Consider the following 26,128-nt stretch of genomic DNA (forward strand, 5'->3'; position numbering starts at 1 on the left):
ACAGAAAAAATTTCTTGTGTTTGGTCTGTTCTGGCAGCATTGCCGTCTTTTAAAGAAGCCACCGACTTTATCCGGCTACTGAATGCAGACACAGCCAGTGAACAATGCAGCAAACAAGTTGCAAAATAGAGTGAAAAAATTCATTCACAAATTTTATTTCTTTGAAAAAAGTTTTGTTTTTCCACACTCAGATTAGCTGAATAGCTAACAAGTGTATACCCTTAATTTTGCTGATACTAATTGCACTCCTCACTTCAACTTTCACGTGACGAAAGGCAGTTAAAAAAAATGTAGCTTTTTATTGCATCAGAAAAGTGAACAATACCTCCTGCTGCTTAATGCATCCAGGATTTTCTTTTGACAGCTGCTAAATAAGAGATTGGAAAGTAATAAGCTTTGTTTTTGTGTTCATGCAATTCAAGTTACCAGTGGTAGTCCCTTCATAACTACATTCAGCAAAATCTGCAGTGCGAGCGAGAGAGAGAGAGAGAGAGAGAGAGAGAGAGAGAGAGAGAGGGAGGGAGGGAGGGAGGGAGGGGGGGGGGGTAATTAAAGCTGCCAAGAATCAGTTCGCAACAGGCCCAGACCACCATGATTGAAAAGAAGGGGGGGGGGGGGGGGGGCGGGAGAGAGGAGGATACGGCGATAATCAGCACAACCATAAGGCCCTTTTGATCCTACCTGCTAAAGTTGTTCTAACCTGCTAGAATACTGCAAGACAATCAGTTAATTGTTCTAAACAGCTCTGGGCAAGGCTCACCACACTGCGTATGCAAGTTGGGACACGGAACAACTTGCCGCTGCTATGACGGAAATGGCAGGAATTGTCCCTCAAACAACTACGGTCCATTCAAAAAGTTGCGTGCAGCACAGCAGATGCTACCTTGCTCTCGACAATCCACCTGCGTCTTTGCGTCTAACTCAAGGTGACATTATGCAGCGACTGGCTGAAGAGAAGTGACAATAGGCGTTAGGGCCTTTAGAGAAGCCCTTCCAGGCCATAACGCCTATTGCCACTTTTCTTCAGGCAGTCACCGCATAATGTCACTGTGAGTTAAACGCAATGATGCAGGCGGATAGTCGAGAACAAGGTAGCATCTGCCACGCTGCACGCAACTTCTGGAATGGACCATAGATGCACACGCTAACAGAATGGACGTGTTTAGGAGAGTGAGGCTAGCACTGTTGGCAGTGGCCTGCCCACAAGGGCATCCGCAAGTACAAAAGCTCCGCTACTGCTGCATGCAGCCAAGTACCACCCGTAACACTGACAGCTTATACAATAACACATCGAAGAAGTACTCATGCGGTGACCAGTAAAGACAACACTTCTGCAATCTGGGTGTACGACCACCACCAGACTTCTCTTGGGGAGAGGCTGACACGATCACATTCACACACATCCACTTACGGGAAAAAAAATGGTTTCGCACATAAAACCAGACTGAATCTTCAATAAGTACATAAATTGTGTACGCTGCAAAGACAATACACGTTTAACGAGTGCGCTGTGTCGCGTTCATGTCGGTATCTCGTACAAAAAAGCACACAATGAACCCAAGTAAAAGATAAATTTTTTTATATTATACTTCTCGAAATAGCCACGACAAAAATATAATTTTACTGATTAAATACTTGTTTGCAGAAGGGCCACTTTCACAGTGTGTCGGTGCAAAAATTCATTCTCACGCAATGACGTATGCAAGCTTCTTTGGTCAAATACTTTGTTCTTTCAAGTGTAAAAGAGAAAGGCTTAGCCTCTGGCTCTAGATCGGAAAACAAAAAATAGTTTACCACATTCATAAGAGAACAAGCCAAAAAGTTCTGATCAAATTCCACATCACTTTTCTTGCAAGTATTTAGGACCACCGCTCATAGCACTATTTGAAATAAAAGTGTGGTATGAGAAAAAGAGATTGATATAGGCATCTCGAACACATAGATGTACAGCCCCAAAACATGGTTTGGACTTTCAGCTTTGTGGCTAAGTGACCCAGCTTCAAGCCACCAAAAGCTAATGGGTCACAAAGCAATCTACAGAGGACACAGAACCTGGGAGTCGTAATGATAGGGCTGAATTGGACAAGCTAATCTGATTTTTATCAACTAAACTTAATGCGCAATCATCAAACTCGAGCGGAACCTTTCAAATGGTAAATCTTTGAACAATCTGCAAGAACTGAGGATGTCTTGCTGCTACCTGGGCAACAGTCTGACTAAACATTGCAAACGTGGGATCCCACACTGGTGCAAGATCAAAAGCAGCTAAATGAATAAGACACCTTAAACTGCTTCAAACAGAGCAGCAACAACAGGGAACTCCACTTATTCCATTTTGATGAACACAAAGGGAACATCTACTCCCACAGTACGTTGGAAAAATAATAATAATAAAAAAAGGAAACAGGAACACAACATCATCCTGGTCAACGTTGATAGTAAGGAGAAGTAGGAAAAGAACAACGTGAACACAAATGCACTCTGTGAATGCAGAAAGAATATAACAAAAGGTGGGATACAGTCTTTTTCTGTAGTGACGTGTTTGTTTGTTGTTCTCTGCCCACCAACTGTAAGCATTGAATACCAAACGACGGCCCAATCGCTGTATCCACGACAGCGCTTGCAGCCACAGTGGCCTGCCAGTCAAACAGACTGAAGTTGCAAGTTCCTCTCAAAGAGGGGGAGGAAAAATCTTAAAATGCGCGGATAAAACGAAAAAAGAAAAAATGACGCCTCTCAAAGGGAAACTGAAAAATATCTGCACATTCATCTTAGTGCTGGCACTTGCCTTTTATATTTTTAGCATAACTTTTCAAACCACACTTGTTCGGAGCAGCATTTGGTGATGACTTAGGCAGCAGTTGTGTTTGCGCTGAAGAAAAACGATCTCTGTCACCTGACACTCCACTTAGCACCAAGGTCAACAAAACACAGCGATAATGTGACACCGTTGGACTTGCAATACAGCACCCTCAACCGTAAAGCACCTGTTTCATTTGTGCACACTCCGCATCTGCTTATAAGTGCCATTTGAGATTTCACTGTCTGCAGTAACAACAACAAGAAAGTCAAGCTGCTACCTTAATTTCAGAGCTCACCCACACTTGTATCAAAACTGCAAATGCAGGAGGGTGATACATCCCACCCTCACTGAAATTTTCATGCAAGGCAAGAAAAAATAGCAGGAAAGTTGGCAACTATTTTAGTGTGTGCCAAACTCAAGAGAGCTTGAGCCAACCACGCAGATTTTATGCAGCGCACACAATTCCGACCAGCAGTTCCGAGGAACGTAAGACCATGTAACAGTATCCCCATATCACTCCGTTTCAATAAATCACTGTGTGAAAGAATGTTATGCAAGAATAGCCAGATACACGCACACACACAGCTAGAAAGACTGGTAGAAAATGCACCCTTGTTTCCAACTAGGAAAGGACACGCGCAGCTTCTCTCCTTGGAGACATTTAGGGCTACAAGTAACACTCACGAATGCTACGCATTGATCCCCAGAGTTTAACCAGTGGCCATATTTGATACATCTGCTAAAAGAGCACGCCTCCGAGGGCACATTGATTCAACCAGTAGAACATGGCCTTTTCTAAGTTGGAAAGCAAGGGATATTGGCAGGGAAAGCGTAAGTACTTCATGGGCAAGTCCTCCGGGGTGCCGTTGCAAGCAGCGACTGGCGCCACCCTCATCATCACAATCTGCTGCACTGACTAGACAACACGAGAGCATTACTTCGGCCCCAGTGCGGCCCCAGGGCTTAGGCGGGGCACGGACGGGGCGTCCCTTTCAGGGCAGGGTTTGGCGTAGTCGGGTGGCGATGGCCGGTCGGTTGACCACCTCCGTGATGCGCCGCAGAAGCGCTGCCTTCTTGATCTCCACCAGGAGGACCTGTGCGGCAGATGGGCAGGAACGTGGGGGCACGTTACGATTCGCCAACAGGATGTCAACAGTGCTACACATGGGTACGAGTTAAGAACGGCAATAGCTGGTGTAGTGTATCACCCGGCCGAAGCGACAGACCCGAATGTCAACACACACACGCCTTATTAAAGGAGGCTACACCTTAGGCTTGACATCGTCTCATTTTTCTCACACTGTTGTTACTCCAGTAACCTATAAGCCGACTAAAGGGACCCTGCAGCACTTACCAACGACTACTCGGAATGTATTTTGGGGTAAAGACCGCAATGACATCATTTAGGCCATGCCAGGGGTGCATAATGAGGAAAATTGAAGGGAGCGCGGTTGGCTTTACTGCGTCTTTCACAGCGATTTGCGCGCTTACCGCTTCACGTGCACGTGTAACATTTGGCTCGGTTATTCCTGGCAGTGAAATCTAAACGACGCGCAGGTTTACTTGCACTGCTCAAAGAGTATTGCAGGGTCCCTTTATGTCCGAAAAATCATGGACACAACTCGTGTCATGTCAAAAATAGATGCAGTAATGCACACTTTGCGCCGCACGCAGGAACAGCTGGCTGCGGTGATCAGGCGCAGTTTCAACTTCCGTTGTTGTAAAGTTGTACTTGAGTATACTAGGAAATCTACTAGGTGGCTAATGAGCAGGAATTAGAATGGATCTCATAAAAAAATGCTTTAGTGTGCACACAAGATGCAGTCTTTATTTTTTGCAGACATGAGTGAGATGCAGTATTAAATTTGTGGCACTAAAAAGTAACCCGCGCAGCTCTAGTTCTTAAGAAACAAAGTAGGAAGGAACCTAATAGAGCAAGTGGGACCCTGCATACCCGTGCTTCTTACAGTGAACAGCAAGTTAGGTAGCCCGCATGGTCGCACACTTCCCCAGGTGCTTTTTGTTTAATCTGCATACTTTGCCTTCCTCACAAGAACGACAGGAGAGCTTGAGGTGGCTGCAGTCTTTGCAGACGCTTACTTTCCTCTCAACCATGTATGCAGCAAACATGCCAGAGTGAAAAAAAATTTGCCCGAAACCCATTCCGTTCAGGAGAAATTGCTAAAAATCAAATGAATGGTAATTGAATGAATCAAATGAATCATTGAATCAAATGAACGGTGATTGAAAAGAAAGGCAAAAAAAGGCTCTCGGTGCTTGTAGCCTCATCTGGCTTCATCTTACTAGAAGCAGTGCAAAACCGATGGAGCACAGAGACGGAGGAGGCACAGGACAAGGTTTCGTCAGTATTGCGCCGTTTCTAGTAAGATGAATGAACGCATAGTGCCAGCCTGCCCAGCTCTCGTGCCCCACCTGTCCGTTGCGGGAGACGACCATGAGTCCGCAGTCCGGGGTGAGCGAGGCGGTGAAGGTGATGTCGGGGCAGACGATGTGCAGGCACAGGGGAGTCACAGTCTCCAGGTCGCACAGGTGCACCACCCCGCACTTGGTGAGCACGTACACCAGCCCCTGGCTGCTCGACACCTGCGACGAGGGGCGGGGCAGCTCTCAGTGTTGCCAGTTCTTCCACCACTGTGGGTAAGGAAAGCTCAAAGTGTATTCACCCCCGAGATCGAACACAGTCGGTGCCTGGCAGAGGAGCAAAGAACCCTTCCTAATGTGGGCGCTGCTCTCGCGTCGGCTGCTCGTTCACATCACGCGATGCAAGGTGCACTGACAACATTGCTAAAAAAAACTGATTTGCACAACTGCTTGTCTGCAGTAAGAAGTGATTTCATCGTAAGCTGTGCTTGAAGATTTCATCTCTGAACACAATAATCAGGACCGATTGCGGGATAATATGCTAGTTTATTCCCACGAAACATCGTTGCCGCGGTCATTGGTCCAGCGAAAAACGTGTCAATAACATTGTTTTGCCTGTTTGCACTTTTCTAACCGATGAATGCAGTCGTCCGCCGTCTTGGGAACGTCAAAAGGTGTTTTGTTGAAGGTGGCGTGGCAATTATTTTAAGGGCAAAAGTTGCCTACATGAAATGGGCAAGACACAACCAGGCCCAGGCACGCACGCACATTTTCCAAACCATTGTGAAATTGCGCTGTGTCCTTCTAGAAATGAGAAACAAACATAAAACAACCTTTCTGCATAGGACCAGGGTGCTATCGGCCATACATTAAAGCGGATGTATTTTACACATGCTAAAAAGCATATTTCAGGTAATTCTCCGCGTTTTTCTTTCCGAAAATATGTACTGTTTTCGAACAGTCATTGCTGATACCAGTAGACACTCTTACTGAAACTTACGTATAATTTAATTCGCATTTTTTTGTGGCTGCGCCAAAGTATTTCAGGCGGATTTTTTGGTGGAATTAGGCAGTTGTGAAATTGCGCCTGTCCCATTGCCTTTCTCTCATTTTCGTGCATCCCATTTCAATCACAACACAAATTACCTCGCCCAAATACATGTTTTCTGAAGGTTGACCTAACTTTACAGAAGAAAAGATAGTGTAATTCAACATTACCCGCCCAGCCGGGCAAATCACAAATATTTTCTACACCATGAACGTTGGTGCACGCATTTGGGCAGGACGTGTCCCAAAAACCTCTAGGTTTTTTTTTTTTTTTTTAATGGGCAAAGTTTCTTAGGGGCTTGGGCTGCCGGCGTCTCATGTCGTCGCCGTCGTAACCGCCGTCTCATGTAGTCATGGTGCTGAAACACCAAGACACTCGTTTACGCCTCGCGCCGGAAGGCACCATAACGTGCACTAGAAAAAACAACGGGACACTCCTTTAGGCCTAGCGCTAGAACGCTTTGTGCTTCAAAGACACGAGACGTTTACAGCAAAGCTGTATACCTCTACTCCCCAACGCTTTCATCTCCGCTGGCAAAAACGCCAAGGCGCCAAGAATAAACACTTATACACTGCATGCTTCAACCCTCCCCAGGTTTCATGTTATAGTGGAAATGTGCCGGGATTTTTCTGTTTCTCCCACGCTGCTGCCTTAAAATACCATTTTCAAAAAAGCGAGTTATGATTCCATGACAATCTCGTGCCAAGAGGGGGCTGATTAGTTTTTTAAAATACTGATGCGCACTGCTTATTGAAATGCTTCTTTTTGTTTTTGTTTTCACCCCTAAAAAACACGACGCCAAGAGTACTTCCAATTGCAAGTAATACTTGTTGCCATCATTTGGCATTTTGCGTTGCATGCATTCTCTTCGCGCTGCGACTAAAACATTGGCAGGAAGTTAAAAAAAAAAAAAAAAAGGAGCCCACACATAACTTTTCATACAAACATCAAAAGTTGAATGTCAACAGAAACACGAGGTTCTGTGGACATTACACGGCAGTTAACGGGAATCCACTGCGCTATTTTGTAACGGGAAACGTGTTCCAGCACCTGCAAACGGGCTAACTCATTGGCCATCTTTATGGTTTTGTGACTGACTGTTGTTTAACTGTTTTTGCAAGCGAGATTTTGCAAGATTGTGCGAACAGTTCTCGCTGTTCTAGGCACCTTTTAGATTTTAAGAGGAACCCAAATGGTCAACAGCGCAGTCATCACGGAAAATTCGTGCTCACTGAAAGATAAGCGTCCAAGAAGCTTCATTTACAACACTGTAATCCTTCTAGTCACATTGCAAAAATCTAGCTGTGAGACGTTGACTGTACTGGACGCGCTAATAATTTAGTTCACAACCTCACTTTAGATGAAAGTTTTAAAGGGTCACTGAAGTGATTTGTAAACACCGTGAGATTACGAGTGCAAATTGTAGTCTGGAGTCCCAGCCAAAGCCGAAGCACTCAGCCGAAGCTGCTGCACTGTTTTGAGGCAATCTTTTATCGCTCTTAAGACGCCACTGTTCTGCTACCATTCATATTTAGCCTGACTTACAATGTAGTTGCTCCATCCACGTGTGAAAAAGTTTATTTAGCTTACCTTTGCAAGATATCAAAACTCCGATGGCGCCAGTTGTGCCGATACACACACTTGGATGGGGCAAGTGCGTCTCGCTTTGTGCCCTTGTTACAGTGCTCCCCTCGGAAGTTTTTGCTCTTCCAGCGGCCCTCAAAGAGGTGCCCCGACCCAAGAACACATGCATTCGCATAGCGCTACCGCATCATTTCAAAACGACGGCCTCTCCTCCTAGAGAATTGGGCCCCAGACCTGCACTCATCAGTACGACACTGTCCCACTCGAGAAATACAACGAACACTGCCCCCCTCCCTCTTTCCATGGGACACAATTCTTGTTACAGAGACCAGAAATCACAGGTTTTGTCCCCAGGAAGTTCAGAGTAACGTGCGTGCATATATGAATCTCTAGTCATAGCACTCTACGTTCTTCTCACAGGCTTTAAACACCTCCACCCCCTCAGTGCAGCCAAGTTCCCCTCACCTGCAGGCAGACGGGGAAGTCGAACTTGTCGAGGGGGTCGAAGAACTCGAGCGTCTCTGCGATGGGGCCCCGCAGGGCGCCGGCCCCTGTGGCCTCTGCGGCCCCCGCTCCTGCCCCCAGCTCGATGAGGTGCAGCCGGCCCTCCGGCCGTTGCCCGGCAGGCCCCCGGTCAGCCAGCAGCAGCAGCTGGGAGGGCCGCTCGTGCGAGGGGAACTGGTGCCGGCACAGCTGGGCGCACTGGCCGGGCAGCAGCTGGCTCAGCCGCCGCTCCACGCCGTGGAGCTGCACCAGCCCCGACACCACGCCCTGCTCCTGCGCACCGTTGGTGGTGTAAGGGGGAGGGGGCAATGACAGACACTGAGAGAGGGACCTTAAGCAGAACAGAGGAGGCATGCAACTCCAGCACGGTATAATTGAGAGGACTTGTGCTCAAAGAATAAACGTAAAAAAATGAAGGCAGTTCGCACTAATGCGTAAGACTTGAAGCTAGCAAAGCTGTACGCTACCTTCACAGCCATCATGAAGGTTTAAAAGTAGTGACACGAAATTTCAAAGCTGAGATAACCATGTAAAATGCTTCCTTTTTACCAGGAGACATCTCCCAGCAAGTTTCAACAGCAACCGTTCAGTATCAAATATTTTAAAATCATTTAAATCTTTGCCCGCAGGAGAAAGCCCACAGCGGGCCGACATGACATCATCACTTGTTGCGCCAAACTGCCGACATCGGACTCCTGTGACGTAGCCGACGCACTGCCTGCGGTTGGCGCGTGCTGTTCCACCGTGCGTACCAGCATGGTTTTGGGACTGATGTCATGCTGCCCGGGCGCGCGGGGATGGTGAAGACTGCGACCGGTCTGGGCGCGCGCGTGTGCTCACTCGCGCGCGTCCAGGCCAGCAGCAGTGCGACAAGAATGGTAACGTCATGGGCGGCCTCCCGTCATGACGGCCGCTCGGCGTTCATTTTGTCGAAACCGAAACTGACACAAATAAACGACGCTGTAAATGGTTGTTTACACTGCGACTGACCGTCTAATGTGCCATTCCATCATTACTGGGCTGGTGCACACCGACAGCAGCAAAAAAAAAAAAAAAAGTGTCAGTACGTCCACGATTGCAGCCAATTGCTTCTTCTTTGCTGCTGAAACGAGCCTTACTACATCATTGTGGCTATAAGTGTGAGCATCTTTCATTCTTTTGGAAGTGATAATCATTGGACATCATCTTGGAGGGGCATATGCTATGACATGTCTATGCTATGACATGTCCTTTTAAATGCAAACCTTTTGCAAGAAAAGCAGCGCTTCCTGGTGAACAAAATCAGAATAAGACACAAACTGCCCAATCTTTTGAATGAACCGATGTGAAACACTGTTCCCATATTCAAAACATTACTTCAACCAAACCCTCACTGATATAAGCCACCGCTCATCCACACATTGCATAACAGCCTGTCAGTGAATGAGTTTCCAGTCAGCCCAAACAAGCATGACACAAATAAGCAGCAGCTCTCTGCAAGGTTCCACAAAGCAACACCCATTCGCATCCGCAGTTCCCAATCACACAGCAAAGGGAGCACATACACACAACTGGTGTCCTTTTAAATGACCAATACTGCCCATTCCGCCCATACTCAATGGCACACTCTTGAGCAGCACGGCCTCGAAAACCTATGGTGGGCTGCCACTCAATATTTGCACGCTTGCACAATACTTAACACCCAAGTAGCAATACCACTTCTTACGAGTAGTACAGTTATACAGAGCATTCAGCAGAGCCAATCTGCATTAGAATTCTCATGGCCTGTCATTTCCTGCTCTCCAGGCATGCAAAGATTGCATGGGCGGCACATTTGTGCCTTTGATGACTGGTTGGTGGAGTAACACACAATGGCGTTTTCAATTTAACCTGCGTTCAACCTTAGTTAACTTGAAGGGGCCATGCAGACAAAACACAAGTTTGGTTCATTCAAAAGATTGCCCTGTTACAATCATACTGACACCATTTTTAACGTAAACTGCGCTCAAATAAGATATATATTTAGGAAAAAAGGGAATGGCCATGCGACCCACTAGCTCATTTTCCGCAACAGAACCTACGATGTCATACCAGCCAGCTCTGCGATTGGCGGAGGCCGGCAAAAGCAAGCGCAAATTATGCAGAGCTTATAAGCTTGCCGAACGAGCTATTTGCGCTTAAATTTAGGGCACATTCTTGTTAGAGTATCAGTAAGAATGGCGGGACAAACAGCGCAAGTTACAAAAGCACACGTAAACATAAAAGCACCGATGTGTACTGCTATTGGTACTGCGCGCACTATGCTTGGCTTAGCTGCATAGGATTGCGGGGCTTTGGGGTTGTCTCAGATGACACTGGCCGATGACGCAAGCAACGGTGTCTTACGTGACCATATTTGTCGAGCGAGCACGATGTTTCATGAAACGATTATTTTCTCCCTGAACAAAAACAAGCCAGGTTTACATACGGTCACAAACAAACCAAAAGCAGAAAATGGCTTGCCACGGTCCGGTGGCGCCATCTAGGCTCACTAATGGTAAACAAGGCTTGCAATCGGCTGCATAGCGGTCGGTTCCTGTGATCTCATTGCAGACCACGAAAACACATGATTTAGCGGGAAAATCAAAATTTTAACGTAAATTGATTATTTTCTCGGTAAATAAAACATCGTTTGCATCTGGACAAGCGCTGGGGGCACTATAAAACACGAAATCTTTCAAATAAAACAAACTTGTGTTTTGTCTTCATGGCCCATTTAAGGGGAGACATGACTCTTAAAACAACTTCATTTAATTTCAAGTAAACTTTGTGAAACTTGTCAGCCTTGCCGTTTTTTTCCCACTGACTTCAAATATGCCATTATTTTTTGAGTCGGTCAATTAGTTCCCAAGATAATCAGAGATAATTAGGCATTTTTGGAGGAACAATAGACAACACAGTGCTAGTCAAGAAACTTTGATCTCTACATTTTCCAATACTATCAACCCTGGTGAATGCAATCAAAGAATTGGTTTTGTGATGCACCACTTGGAACTACCGTATAAACCGGTATATAGGTCGAGGTTTTTTCTAAAAAAATCCACACAAAAGTCACCCCTCGTTTTTTTAGCGGTCATTGGAGGAATGTAAATTGTTGTCAGGGAAAAATGTGCAAGTGTAGTCCGTCGCCATCGCCCTTTGTGTCGGACTGCTTTCTCTCACTATCAAGCCTTTATTTGCTTTTCTCTAGTTTTTCGTCTTTTACTCGTCTTATGTGTGTGCGTGCGTGCATTTCTGTACGTGTCTGCTCCGAGATGAGCGACGGAAGTCGACGCCAGTTCCCCGCTACGCTTAATTAAGCTGAAGGCGATTGAGTCGCCGAGCAGAAGTTTGGTGTTTCGGAGAAAAGTGTGCGGTACTGGCGGAGCCAGAAAGCTAAGCTGCGCATGTGCAACCCCCGGAACACATCGTTCCGTGGACATCAAGCGGTGAACCCCGTGTCGGAGAACAAAGTTGCAGACTTCGTTTGGGAACTTCACTCACGATCACTGTCGGTTAGAGCGGAGGCCATCCGCGGACCGGCTCCGCAAACTGTACAATGAGTGGATAGCCGGCGACAATGAAAAGACATCTACAGGCCGCTGCGAAGACCATCCCTCGCAACAGTGTCAAGCTGGGTGTCCTTCTCTTGGCAGTCGCTGCCCGACGACATGGTTGCACGAGCGTTTAGTAAGTGCTCCATCAGCAATGCGCTTGACGGCACTGAAGATGACAGTGAGAAGCAGTCATCCTCGGATGACTCTGACAGCTCGAACGAGTGACTTCGGCAGGCATAGTGGGTGGCAGTGACAGAGGGGCGTTGAAAATAAATATAGACATTGTGTGCGCGCTTCTGTGCCGAATTATTTTTTTTGTCAACTTTTCCCACCTCAACGTAGGGGGTCGACCTATATTCTGGTTTATATGGTAATTTTACAGCCAGTTAAGCTTCGGTGTTTGAAATGGGCATTCTAAATGGTTCGTTGCTACTGGAGTCACTAAAGATTAATGAGCTGTAAAATTAGTTCCAAGCGGAGCACCAAAAAACTGATTCTCTTATTGCATTCACCAGGGTTCATAGTATTGGAAAATGTAGAGATTAAAGTTTTTTGACTAGCACTTTCTTGTCAATTGTTCCTCCAAAAATGACTAATTATCTCTAACTATCTTGGGAACTAATAGACCGACTCAAAAAATAATAGCATATCTAAAATCAGTGGGGGAAAAGAAGCAAGACTGACAAGTTTCGCAAAGTTTAGTTAAAAATTAAACAAAGTTGTTTTAAGAGCAGCCCTTAAAGAATGGCATAGCCAGAAATGTCCATGCTGGGGGAAACTGCGGGGGTTGCCTACCCGAGATCAGTAAGGAAAATAAATGAGGAGGGGACATGTTTAGGCAACACAAAGGGGGAAAAGTCTTCCGACAGTGCCAGCCTGTTCAGGTAACCAAGAACAACCTACACTCCTCACCTGCCCCTAAAGGGGAAGCCTGCACAATCTACTTGTATCAATTCTTTTCTACCTGTTACACTTCCAGAGCAAGCCCTGGGAATGTAGAGTGCCACACCTTAACCCCCCCCAGTCTAATTCCATGCTGTCCCAAGCTCTCCCTTCATGTTTGCAGTACCGCCCTGAACAGAAAGCGGAAAGGCCTCACCTCTTGGAAGAGCCCCGTCACGGCCAGCCACTTGAGGCTCGGGTCGGTGATGTAGCCCACCAGTTCGGTGTTGCGGATGCGCTCTTCAAGCGCAAACATGAACACGGGCTGCGTGGAGGCTGCAGGGGGGGGCACGTAGGGAGTCGGTCACACTTCAAAGACAACCATGGTTGCACGAGGCAACACAGACTAGCATAGGACAGCGAGCGGGGAATGGCAGGCAGAAATTGTGCAAAGAACAAAAGCCAGTGGTGATGCAAGTGCTGCTGTGGCAATTGCCCCAATGCTTCTCCATGCTGTGAACAGATGGTCCTTCTTGTGAATAAGGTTGCCCCGACTGCAGCAAATTGGAAATTTAGAAAATGGGGGCGATAGAGAGAGACCACCTTTTAAATAAACCAGGAATGGGCTGCTCGACGCCTAACAGATTTCCCACCCGTACTGCTTTCACAGACCTTTAATGTTAAAGGAGTACTGACACGAAATTCAAAATGATAAAAAATGATATAATTGGCTTCAGTAGCTTCTGAAGGTGCCTTCCAGAAATTTTTGCAGCGAGCCATGTCGGGAAGCACATAGAAAATCAATTTCAATTTGCCCGGCCCCGAGCTACCTCAGACTGCCAGTGCCAGCGAAGTCGCCATCAAAGTGACAAAAGACATTGCGCACCCTAGGAACTGGCCGATTCGGGCCGGTGGCAGGTGAGTGGAACAACACACCCACGGCTAAAGTATTTCTTAGATGTAAGTAGGAGCAACTTGCGTTGAAGAAGTGCTTTAGCCGGGCGTGTCATTCACTCACCTGCTCCCGCTCTCAGTTACTGGCTCGCTGAAATATTTGCGTCACGGTGAGGGCATAAGTTAGGTGCCTTTTAAGAAATCAGTACTCGCACGTTACGCTTTCGCTGCTTCGGAGAGTGTCCCGTAGAACTGGATATCTGTTTCATACCACTCCTCAGCATGTAGGGTTCATGAAGTTAGAAATAAAGAATAAAAGTTAGGAGGCACTTACGCCTGAGCAAGCAAAGGACCCTGAATTCTGTACGTCCGTAGTTGCTGCCCTACCACCAACAATGGGGGTATTTGCGAATTGTGTTGTCTCACATTGATCGCAGACAATTGCGGGAGAGCTAGTAATCTAGATCCAAGTTGTGTTACGTGCAGTAAAACATCTTGCAAGGACGTTCTGCACATGCCGCGAAATCTACTGAACTTCTTTCAACTGTTCGACTGCAAAACAAAGATATCAAAAGCTAAAGGGAGTTCTCAACGTTGGATTTAGGCAGTCGAAACTGTTCCATTGGCAAAGTGTCCGGTCCTTCGATGCTTCGGTTGGGGGTATTTATTTTTGCATTCTACAAATTGGCTTTTTCAACAAAAAATATGTTTGGGATGTTTGGGTTATAACCCCTGTTCATTACTTTTTGATTGGCTGCAAACCTGCCATAGCGTCGCTGGAGGGGTATTGTTATTCTTTTGATTCTTATTCGTGTTCGATACCCAACGGCTGCAGCCGCTTTTCTGCCTGTGTGTATGAGATTTCAGTGCCCGTTAAAGATCCCCAGGTGGTCAAAATTAATCCGGAGCCCTCCACTACGGAGCACCTCATCGCCTGTGTTGCGTCGGCGCGTTAAACCCTACAATCAGTATTCTTTTTACTTTATTTTAGGTTTTTCTTTTTATTTCGGGGAGGGGGGGAACATGGAAAAGGAATTGGAAGAGTTCGGTGACGTCGAGTAGCCCTTCCAAAAGCGGAAACATTACTCTGCTCTGCTGTTGGTGGTGGTTTCGTTTCGCCAGGCCAAGTCTCTCAACGGCATCATCAACTTTGCAAAGAGGTAAAAAATTAATGCTACGTTTCCAAAAACCAACGGAAGAACAACTTTATGAACGGAAATGAACTCAAATGAGTCTCAATTGAAAATTAAACCCAGTAAATAATGTCTAATTACACGGATTTGCAAATTACTTTTCAAATTTCCTGCATCCCTATTGCAGTCACAATCTCGGGAGGGCCAATACAGACCACGCGAGATTACCACAGACAATGCAGAAAATGCCTGCGACAATACAGGCTTTTTGTTGACATCACAACTTGCAGTTTTGCAGCCAGAACAGTGTGATTTACTGGCATTGCCCAGAACTGACATGTTTGCTGCTGGTGACCGATATTGAAACTGGTTGAAATAAATGCATTGTGACTATTTTTACACTCACTGCTGACTGGTTTTTGCTCGAATAATTAGTGGCCGAAGAGGTACTGCTTACAGCATAAAAACGAAAAAGCCAGAATTTGGTGTGAGTACTCCCGTGAGGTTGCCGGCACTCATCAATTAGGTACACAAGAAAAAAGCGCTGGCAGGTGCAGTCAATCTGAATGAACAGAGCAGAAATAAACAACAACAAAACAAACTGGCGCACGACACTACCAGCACACAAAATTAGATGCTATCAACGTCCTCCCACACCAGGGGGGTTCCTGCATGCACTTATCAGCCCAAACAAAGGCCACGCCACTGCGAGCCAGGTGGGCTTTGATGCTTGGACAGATCACAGATCACCAAAGCCCTTGGAGATATTCCATACGACCGGCCTAATTTCACCGACTGGCTACGTTGCACTCTCCAAAATGTACCGTGATGCTTGTCCATATTGCCCCATTTCCTTTGCCTCCCTTCAACACGTCACATGGCTATGCTTGCCCATTCTCTCGGAGCCTACACCTCACCACCACCACGTTACCCTGCCCTAAGTGACCCAGCCCTGTCTCTATAATAACAGGGGTGAGTGAGACAGCCCAAAGAGAATTGGGAGCAGTTTTCGGAACAGCAAAATTTCAATTTTGGCGCAGAAGAATCTTCATTTGGAGCATTGAGGGACATTTATTATATCGTCTTGTGAGCTTAAAAAATCATAATTTTAGCAATTTGAAGGGTCAAGTACACATTCCAATCAGTTTTGAATACACAGAACACTGAAACAGCCTTACGTGAAAGAATTTTTTAAGAGTATCACAAAGTTCTAACTGCACTACCTTCTTCCTAACTAGTGATATTGCGTTGTGGCTGTACGCAACACTGACAACAAAACTGCCGTTCACATTATCAAATTTGAGGGATCTACAATTGTGGCGTGTTTTTTTACCATTTCAATGCTAAAATTATTATTTTTGTAATCCCAGGCAGCGTTGTACGAACGAGTGTAGTCACGGCAACAGTTGAGCGACTTCGAGCTAACGGTCGCATAGCCCAACCAGCCTACCGTTGCAGTCCGTGGGGGGCACGTTCACCTCATGGTCTTTTGAATAGCGTTACTGTTTAGTCACCTAGATTTTGGCATTAAATTTCACTTCGCATACATCAAATGTTATTAGTCGCGTGCTATGGCAACCATGCAGTCCTGCAGCCATTGGGCACTCCCTGAACAGGTCGCGGCGCCGCAGCACAGCCCGCAACTTTCGTGTCGACCGTTCCACCCTCGAGGCTCGCGATCACGCTTCAAAGCACAGCAACACCTCAGCATTTTATAACACCACAGTGAGCCAAAAAGTTCACCTCACAAACCCGATTATACATGCACGCACCGCGTTTCGCACTTTAGGATAAGCCACGCGGAAGTCTTAGGCCCCACATTTCAATGAACTTTTTTTCGAGCCGCGCAACTTCTCGTAATCTCGCACCAATCTCAAACCATAACCCCGGGTTAACGTCACTGTTCAGAGCCACAACTGATAGAATTAATAGACTGGAACCCAGCTGATTGAGTAAAATAAACCAGGGAAAATATCGGCGATGCGTACTGAGCGCGTGAAGTAGGCAGTAGCAGCCGGATCAGGCGGTGGCCATGTTTGTAGCCACAGCGATGCCCAATCAGGAAGGCCGTTTCAGCGAACCCGGACGGAAAGCCAATCGCGTTTTAGAAGCTATCGTTTCTTCATTTCAGTCTTTCTATTTTTTGCCATTTCTGTGTTTGCAACTGATCGACAATAAAAGCGGTGACCGGGATGCAAGAGGCTTTCGTCCCCGCCGGAAAATCCGTGCCTTTCAGGTTCTTCTGGAGCAGTTTGGCACAGTTTTCGCAATTTTCATGCTTTTGGAGCAGCTTGGCGCAGGAAAATGAAATTGCATCAAAAAGGCGCAATATGCGCAGCTGTCTCACCCCTGTAATAACTGTACCACCTAGCAAAGTACACTGCATTGACCCCATTGTAATGTGCTACACCCACGAACATTAGTGCAGGGACTCCATTTCACACTCCACTGGGTCTTCTGCACGCTTCAACCTCTAGCCCTGTCCCTCAGTGGTCATTTGGTTACTCGGATGGTCCATGCGCGGTCCATTTCCTGTCCGGCACAAGTCCAATCCTTGCTTGTGTTGAGCTATGATGTTTACCAGCCAAGTATTCTCCTGAAACCATGTTGCTTGTTTCCTACCCCTGAGCCCTCCTCCCAGCATCCTTCTATCCATGGCCCAGGCTGACCCAGTGGCGTACGCAGTGTTAATTCGGAAGTGGGGGCAGGGGTCTGAGGGAAATAACATGGAAGGAGGAAAAGTAAAGAAACAAGAAAAAATAAAAAGCCATAGCAAGGGATGCGTTGAAATTAAAAATAAAGAAGTTTGGAATGATCCTGGTGCTGTAAATAACTTTCCCATTTTGTGGAACTTCTTTTCCCCAGTAAAACTGCAAAATGACTGATCGCAGTGGTAAGCGCATACATCAAAACCACATGTATGGTTAGTGTGCCACATGCAACACAACCATAATTATCGGTGGTCACTATTTCATGACGGGCTGAGTAAGTGGCCTCATCTATTTTCTCGTCCCTTTTAATTTCAGTTGAAATTAAATATGTAAAGTGAGCTACTTTTCAATGCAGAAGGCCAACAAACCGAAGGAATGCACTAAAAAATACTCTGACAATTACTATACTCCCTAAGGTGAAATTTGTGCGCAGCGCGAACTGCAGTCTTCTCGGTCACGGCGCATATCTGCTGCGTCTCGGGAAGTGATCGCATGATCAGTGAACGCATTGCGGCACACACTACTCTGTTGTTATCTCGCACCGCAACGCCGCCGCCAGCGAGCATGTTGTTGCAAATCGTGTCTTAACCTCCCGCGCAAATGTCACGTGATTCGGATTAGTGGCAAAAAGAACAACGTCTGGGGAAAGTGTGAGAGGGGGCGCGCTCCTTGGCCGCGACGCATGGCAAAAGTGCGAGGAGAGATGACGCTGTAGCCCTGCATGCTGCCCTCTTCCACACACTTTCGCCAGACGCTCCTTTCCGTTTTCTTTCTGCCTTTGCTACTTCATTTGCTCACCCGGTTACACAGATGTCAACGGACGCGGCCTCTGCCGCCGCTGCGAAACCCAGGTACCAGGCACCAAAGGACTGTGCCCTAAAAATTGATAAGCTTGCGACTCGCCACAAAAAGAAAAGCAAGCAAGCTTTGCAAACCCAATATGTAAATTTGAAGCTCGAGTACCATGCACATTCACAGATCCTGACACCCTTATTACAGTGGAATTAGCACACGGTAGCTTACAGCAGCTACAAAAGTGCTGGAGGTCCTTTGCACGCTTACAGGAACAGCCTCACAGACATTGCTGGCACTAGGGAATGTTTGGCACATACAATGCCTACGCTCACTCGCTTTAACTTCTCTTCGCTAACTTTAACCCTTGGAAAACCTTTCGGGCAGCTCTAATCCAGCTCTCTAAGGCAAAAAAAAAGTTGCCAGCAGCAGCAGCGGGTGGCATTGGGCGACACTACTCCATTACACCCAACCCTTACCGGCGGAGCAGTCCCAGTGGAAGACAGCGTCGCGGGTGACCAGGCCCAGTGTGGAGGGCGTCACCCAGGCCCAGTAGACCAACTCCCGTTCCAGCCGGCTCTTGTGCAGCAGCTTCTTGGTGCGCGTGCTGTACAGGTACAGCGTCCACTGGTCTGCATGCGCCCCCAAAGGAGGAGTGAGAAGGGTGCTCGTTTACACCCCTCTGAAGGGGTGTCACTATGGGTGTCACAAAGGGAGTAATTGGTACAGCTTGTAAAATCGGTGGTGCACATGCACAGGGGATGTGGTGAAAAGGAACACTTGGGGGCATTGTGCACCCAGGATTTTTGTCTGGGGAAGAGGGGTGTGTGAAAATTTGACAACAAATATAAAATACAATAGCATATAAATAAAAATACAAAAAGTAAATATAAATAAATGTAAACAGACAGAATGTAAACAGACAGATATACAGAATAAAGGTATGTAAAGAATACAACAGAGTAGTGGTCGAGTTTTTCTTATGTTTCCCACAAAAAAATTAAGCATTAAAGCAGCCACCAAGACACATAAAATCCACCTGCAGGAGGCATATATGGAGACACCCTTACATAACAAAACAAACAAAAAAAGACACGGGAAGCCTCTTTACCATTGCCCAAAGTCTCAGACCCGAGTTGGAGTAGAATGGGAAGGAAGGAATGATGGGAGATCAGGGTGGGCGGGAAATGCAACTAAAGCTATCCTAAAAGCCTTCTTTTCTGATGAAGTCAAGCAAAGCGCAAAGCACGTGCAGTCTCCTCGTGACCCTTTATTTTGCAAAAAGCAAAAAAAAAAAAACGAAAAGAAAGCTTTGCAGTACAGTTTATTATTATTCGCCGCTATAGTACCAGCTTCAAAAAAAAGAAAAAAAAAAATCCTGCGCCTTTCCGCAAGGGGAACACGAGTAAATGCAGAGCATTGGGGCCTCAGTACTGATTGAAGGCATTGTTGCTTCCATCGCTTCTTCCGTGATGCTGGAGTAGCAGACACGAGTAAACGTGGGCACGAGCGTCAACCAAGGAAGGAAGAAGCAACGCAGTGACTGAAACACGAGCGACTGCTAGCCGCTATATTTGCAGCGCGTGCAGTAGAGGGAGAGCAGTACGGGGGGGAGAGCGCGCATGCGCAAGCAGCGCGCGCCCTTCCACGACCCACCACGCTGCTATCACGCACCTGTTAGGCCAAGACCGCGACGGAGCGAACTGGCTGACTACGACGCATGTGCGCGCCAGCTGCTGTTGAGAGAGAGGAGGGAAGGAGAGGCGCACCTGCTGCGGACGCGAAACTGTTGACACCGTCCAACGCAGGAACAGGCGAGGCTAAGAAATGCTCTGCATTTAAAAATGGCTGTTCAGCTGTCTAGTAACTGTAAAATATGGTTTGCACGGTGAAGGCGTGGACGGCGCTCACAAGCCAGTTCCGATGAACAAACATACAGCTGAGGCATGAAATACGTCTGAATGCGAAAGCTTACTCAAATTCAATTTACCTGCAAGTGAATGAAATCTGTTAGTATACATTGGCACAATTTGCGCAGAGTAGCCAAATTAACCCATATTTCCGGAAGCCTTTTAGCAGGGCATCATTTTTATTCATGTTCACTAGTTTTTCTAACTGCCCATGAAAAGTTGCCCCTTTCCTTGCTGGGATGTGATCAACTCAGGTGATATAGATCACCTTGGGTGAACCTTGTTTACTAAACAGGAGAGGGAGGGTTATTTCAGCTCGTACAGTGCCTAGTATTGAAGAAAATAAAAAAAAACAGCTGTTTGAGCTTTCAAATAAAATAAAATAAATTAGATCTGGTCTTATGAGATTTCAACTGAGGTAAGAAGGCGAGCTTGACAATACTCAGTCCCAACCTAAGGAAATTTCAGCATTCTTTTTTAGAAGTCGATGAATGATTCAAGTCTAGTGACCACAGTTGTACAGAAAACTTCAGAAAGTGGTGTAATGTGGCCCTAAAAAAATGCATTCAGATATTTCCTACCCACAGACACTTTTTCTGCCAATGAGAAATTTTCTTTCTTTTTCTTAAAACTACTTCAAGTGATACACAAGTTGGTCTGCACAGTCCTGAATGCACATAGTCTTTAAAGCTCGTGCTCTTGTTTTATTTTGTAATACCAGTAAAATGTTCTTCTTCTTCGAGGTTCAACTAAGAATGCCCAACAACAGAAGCTTCCGAGATTACAAACTTCACTCGGTCAACTTCGGTTGTTGGTTCAGTGGAAGAGGGGGAGGGTTGGGTCAATGGACCTGTGGGGGGGGGGGTGCTTACAACCCCCCAAAACACCCCCCGTAGATGTGCCACTGTTTGGGAGAGACCTATTCTTTGGCATTGCAGAACGCTTCGTGAAAGCTGTGCAGTTTCTGGTGGCCAGAAGGTATAGCAACAGTGGCGTAGCGGATGTGATTAAGGAACAAGCCCTCCAAGGCTGACCACACCGGCACAGCCCAGCCAACATCCAGTGGCTGATAGCTTCACATGATAAGAGAAGTGACACAGAGACGTCTCTAGAGTTGGAAAAATGAAAAAAGGAAAGGGGGGGGGGGGGGGGGGGGGCATATCACGGTGGCATATCTGGCTTCACCAAACACGGCACCACAATCTTTCCAAAGCTTTTCTTTCTCCATGCAGGAGGAGCTCGCTTATGCCGTCAAGGGCGCAACAAGGAAGCTAGTGCGGTGCACTTAGTATTGGCCCCGGTGAAACAGGGCCACTTAACAAGCGCACAGAGCATTCCCCAAACAAAAGGAGACAAACCCTGTTGCACCATGCTGTTAATTTCGATAAGCCACCTAAAAAGGTTATTTTGAGACACAATGCTGATAATTTCGCACTGCTGCACAGCTGACGCCCTGGACAAACAAGTTATTCCACAAGTGCATCCACAATCTGGGCTCGAAAGTTTTAAATGATGCTGTACAGGCAGACACCGCACGCAGCCAAGCAACGAGCTCTCACCCGTGATGGCCAGGAGGGGCTTGTCGGGGTTGAGCTTGGCGCAGCGGGCCTCGACCTTGTACGTCTGAGGCTTGGACCGCTGGGGGTTGAACACGGTCACCACCGAGCAACGGTCGGCACTGGTCGACGCACTGCTGCGGCCAGGGACACAATCAGGGCGAGCCTCCTCCTCTCACGGCAAGAGAGACAGAAGCTCGCAGCAAAACAACATTGTTCTCCCTTTCAACAACAGACATTCTCGGAATGGTGCTCCACTGCTGTAACAGTATGAAAACCTGAGCAAGACATTTATCTTATTTATTTATTCACAATTCTTTACAGGCTCCTAGGAGCATTGAGTAAGGGGGGGTAAATACAAAACTATGTACAAGAGCATTAGAGTAAAATCAAGGGTTAAAGACGATGATGTACCGAAACGCAAGAGGACATAAATCAATATAAATCGACATGTTGTACAGAACCCAGCTTCAACCATAAAACAATTTAATACCTTCAGCCAACATACATGTCTCAAACTATCACCACATCTGCATCGAGAAATCCTCCTAAAAAAAAAAAAAATAGCACGCCTATCTAAGTATGCATGTGTGCGCAATAGGCATCTGCCAAATCAATTTTGAATACCTATGCTACATGGCCATTTCAAAGGCCTTCAAACCAATTGCCTATCAAGTTCCCCGATTGCAAATACATAAAGCCCACTTCCAAGAAAGCATTCAACCGTCAACTGAAAGTTACTGCATCACACAGGGATTAGACTGCTTTAAATTCTGAGCCTATGCTTGGTCTAAGCATTCGACATTTGTGTCTACCCAGCAGCATGTGTGGTGGCAAACTTCTCTAATTTGGGCACAAAAATAGAAACCACCGGCAGTTATTATCGCGGGTTCTTTCCCCGAGGCTTCTCCTCCAAGCCGCAGCAGCGCTGAGGATCTGACCCCAGGGGTCTTCAACCGACAAACTCAGATGCCCATACAAAACTGTTGTTTATTTTGCAACCAAGTTCTCGGGTGCATGGAGCCCAAAGACGACGGGCCGAGAGCTCTGGCACCCCGCCTTCATCTCTCCATCTTCACTCCAGTGTTTCTCATCTCGCCACTCAGGAACGGGGGAAGGGGGAAAAGGCAAGGATCCTCTGCCGGTATCAAACACGTATCCTGTATATCGCCACCCCCCTCACGGCTGTGAGCAGTGCAGGCAGTCTGTGAACATCCGCTGCGTGCAGACACGGCCGCTTCCCGGAATGAGTGGTGTTTCAAGATGACGTGCGACCCATTTTCTCCCGGTCTGTGTTACTGTGCCGAGGGAGCACGCCAGTTAGTGCGTTGAAATGCCCGACATCATCCCTTGGAATTTCATAAGCCTTCCACAAAATCCCTCCTCTCAGACAGCTGGCGGTGTGAAGTATTCGGCACAAAATGCACTGCACAGGAAACTGCCTGGCTCTGTGGCACATGAGGAGACAGGCTACACTGCCTGCCCTACAAGGATGCACTACGACCGTCGAGGTGCTTTAGCGCACATCAGTCAGCAAGTTGCCCAATCTGAGTGCGAGCAGCAATTCTCCTCATGCCTCCCGCAGCGAAACACAGAACAGGACCCACATTGCGGGTGCTAGATTCCGTTCCCCTGTGGGTACACTCCCACCACTTCCTGTTGTACCCAGCACCACCTGCTGGTTCACTTTTAACGCTCACATTGTTTTGGGCAACTGCTAAAAGATCCCCACTGTTTGGGCCATACCAACCCGATGGGTAGAACCACAGGTTTTGGCACGACAGGCCTGGGTTCGAGCACCAGCAGTGCAAACATTTTCACAAGACTCGTGCATTTTCTTAGCTCAGTTTTATGCATTCTTGTCCTCAATAAGTGTGCTTTGGTATCTTTGAGGTCGGTTAACGGGTGGGGCATATCAACACGTTCTGCATCGCACCACAAGTGCCTCACTTGTACCTATCTCAGCACAGATTATCGCATCACGTGCAGGTGTCTGGGTAGTACGAGGGTAAAATACCTTCGTGAAAGAGGTTGGGGTATGTGTCGGTTCACAGCTGTGGCTCCGTGTGGCCTTGGCTTCAGTCAGACATGAGCGCAGCAGCGAGGGGAAATTTTGCTTACCGACTGAGACCTACACACATTTCCCTCAACCACATCTTCCAACTTAAAAATTGTGCTCAGAACATGAAATAGTGGCATTTATTCCAAATCAGTAGTAAATGGTATGACGCAAAGGCTTATAAGAGCTTAAGGATATGGTGCCACCTGTTAGTGGCTTATGAAACAAGCCACACGCGTGACGTGCTGCCCAGGGATAGGTCAGCTGACCCATCTTATTCTGCCGCTGACCCGACGTGGCTTGGAACAGATTGGGAAGCGCAACCAGCGACTGGGCAAAAAAAACTAAGTGCGCCAAGCAAACTGTAAACTAATACTTCTCTCTCCCGGGGTGCTAACCAGCACCTGCCCCGCATCAAAGGGGACTAGGAACTCCTACTTTACTGTATGCAACAATACCGAGTCTGACAAAAGTATCTTCTTGCATCAGTGCAAGAGCACTACATGTGCCGTTCCTGAAAAAGTCAAAAAAAAGAAAAGAAGAATGCCTAAAGGAAGAAATGCCAAGCTGAGTGAAAGAACTGCTGAGAAAAGGATGTCAAAGCAGCAAGAAAGAGAAGTTAGGCTCTGTTGCTATACGATCCTTGGGCACGTTTCACATGAGCAGAGCGACATGCCCAGTGCCAACAGAGATGTGCCTCTGCTTTCTTCTTGAAAACAGACGCGGCCTCTTCTTCCTTCTGCCTTATTCTGCTGTCACACGCATGTGCTAAGCGTGAAAGTCTCACAGCAGTGCTGCTTGCTGGGCCAGTTGGTTCATACTGAAGGTTGGGAGAAAAACCAGCGAAAAAAGAGATGCAAACACAAAGAGGACACAAACACGGTGTGTGTGTTGTCTCTTCTGCCCACTCTTTTTCCAGTGGTGAAGCTCTCGCCTGTGGCATGTTAGATCCACACTTTCACCAGTGAAACTGCTCTCATATCTTTATTCTGATAAGCTGCTTCCCAAGCCTTGGTCATTCAGGCACACTGTATGGGCATGTATCTGCCATGCCTTTGAACGAGAAGGCAGCCCTGTGAGAGAAGCAGGGTCTTGATGCATGCAAGCTTGTAATAACACAATGACAGAGGCTGCCATCTAAGCGACGCCAAGAGGACGCTTTAACATAAGAATCACCAGTAGCAGACCAAATATTAGCCACTGCCCTTCACTCCTTTTGGGTAAGAGTGGTGTCACAGCTGTGAAGAGACCTGTAGGCTTTTAGAGAGTCAATCTGGGTTGCAAATAGCCACTGCTCTGCTAATCCGAAAGTCAACTCAGAGGAACCAGTTTATGTGCAATGGGCTTCTTAGCTAACAAAGACAGCTCAAGAATCTCCAAGAGCAACGTTCACGCTTAAATCTTGCTTATACGGCGACCAAGAAACAAACCAGGAAGCTGAAGCCGCAATACATTTTGCCCCGAGTACAGTTCCGAGTTTGTCCGGTACACTTCTGACGTTTAGGGCTGTCTCACAGGTTTCAAAGACCCTCGCGCATCAACTCAACAGCTTCACAAGCGTGAACATGTGCACAAAGGCGCGTCAGCGGCGTCGCGCCGCGAGACAGGAAGCGAATGTCGCGGGGCGCGCTCGCCAGATGTAAACAAAGGCCGGCGGCCACTCACTTTCGGCACGTCATGGTGTGGCGAATGCAGAGCCACTGGTTCGGCGTGACTGTGACCCGGGGCCATGTGACGTGCTCCAGCGGAATGCCCAGCTGTGTCAGCTGCACAAGGGATGCGCGCCCGTCAGATCAACGCCCGTCCGTCCGTCACGGACAGTGCTCTCCGAAAGCGCCCACTTCTCGTAGGGTTGCGCTCGAAAAGCACGCGAGTTAGAGCTGATAATGTGCAGCTGTAGCAGGAGCGTGACATGCGTCTAATTCCCACCTGAACAAGCTGGGTGACGCAGAGAGAGGGGCCGATGCTCTTCGGGTCGACGGTCGACTTCCTCCGGGCGCCGGACATGGTCGGCCGCTGCGCTCATCGGGCGCCGTGGCGCGGGCAAGCGACTGACCGGTCGACCAGGGGCCAGCAGCTGGGCATGGAGGCATCGAGCAGGGCGCTACGTCGACGGGAACTGCGGCGACCCCGCCAGCGGGACACCGGGCGCAGTGGAAACGGGACAAGACAAGCGCACGCAGAAACTCCACGGACCGGTGATGATAGTGATGGCTACGGCGATGGGTGCTTCGACCTGCTTCGGAGGCGCGTAGCGCTTTGCTCCGGCTGCAGACGCGTTTGTGGGCGTTTTATTTTCATAGCCTTGTTCTTCGT

The 26,128-nt window shown here is 47.4% G+C and overlaps 1 protein-coding gene across 3 annotated transcripts; it reads right to left on the reverse strand.

Annotated features, from left to right (window-relative positions):
* Window positions 1–126: 126 nt before the first annotated feature.
* Window positions 127–26,092, reverse strand: LOC144147367 (uncharacterized). 3 transcript variants are annotated; one of them, XM_077679483.1, is made up of 8 exons: window positions 25,742–26,092; window positions 25,478–25,578; window positions 21,757–21,887; window positions 18,767–18,919; window positions 12,975–13,093; window positions 8,283–8,594; window positions 5,237–5,407; window positions 127–3,897 (listed from the first exon to the last, which is right to left on the reverse strand). In XM_077679483.1, the coding sequence occupies exons 1-8, from the start codon at window positions 25,817–25,819 to the stop codon at window positions 3,796–3,798; spliced, it is 1,167 nt and encodes a 388-aa protein (XP_077535609.1). In that variant the 5' UTR covers window positions 25,820–26,092; the 3' UTR covers window positions 127–3,795. The 3 variants fall into 3 exon arrangements, with proteins under 3 accessions (XP_077535609.1, XP_077535608.1, XP_077535610.1); XM_077679482.1 differs by having other exon boundaries at window positions 21,757–21,890; XM_077679484.1 differs by lacking the exon at window positions 18,767–18,919 and having other exon boundaries at window positions 21,757–21,890.
* Between the last annotated feature and the right edge of the window lie 36 nt (window positions 26,093–26,128).

Source organism: Haemaphysalis longicornis, unplaced genomic scaffold, assembly GCF_048455015.1.
Source record: "Haemaphysalis longicornis isolate Haplotype H1 unplaced genomic scaffold, Haemaphysalis longicornis Haplotype H1 scaffold_7, whole genome shotgun sequence".
In the NCBI taxonomy this organism is placed as follows: domain Eukaryota; kingdom Metazoa; phylum Arthropoda; class Arachnida; order Ixodida; family Ixodidae; genus Haemaphysalis; species Haemaphysalis longicornis.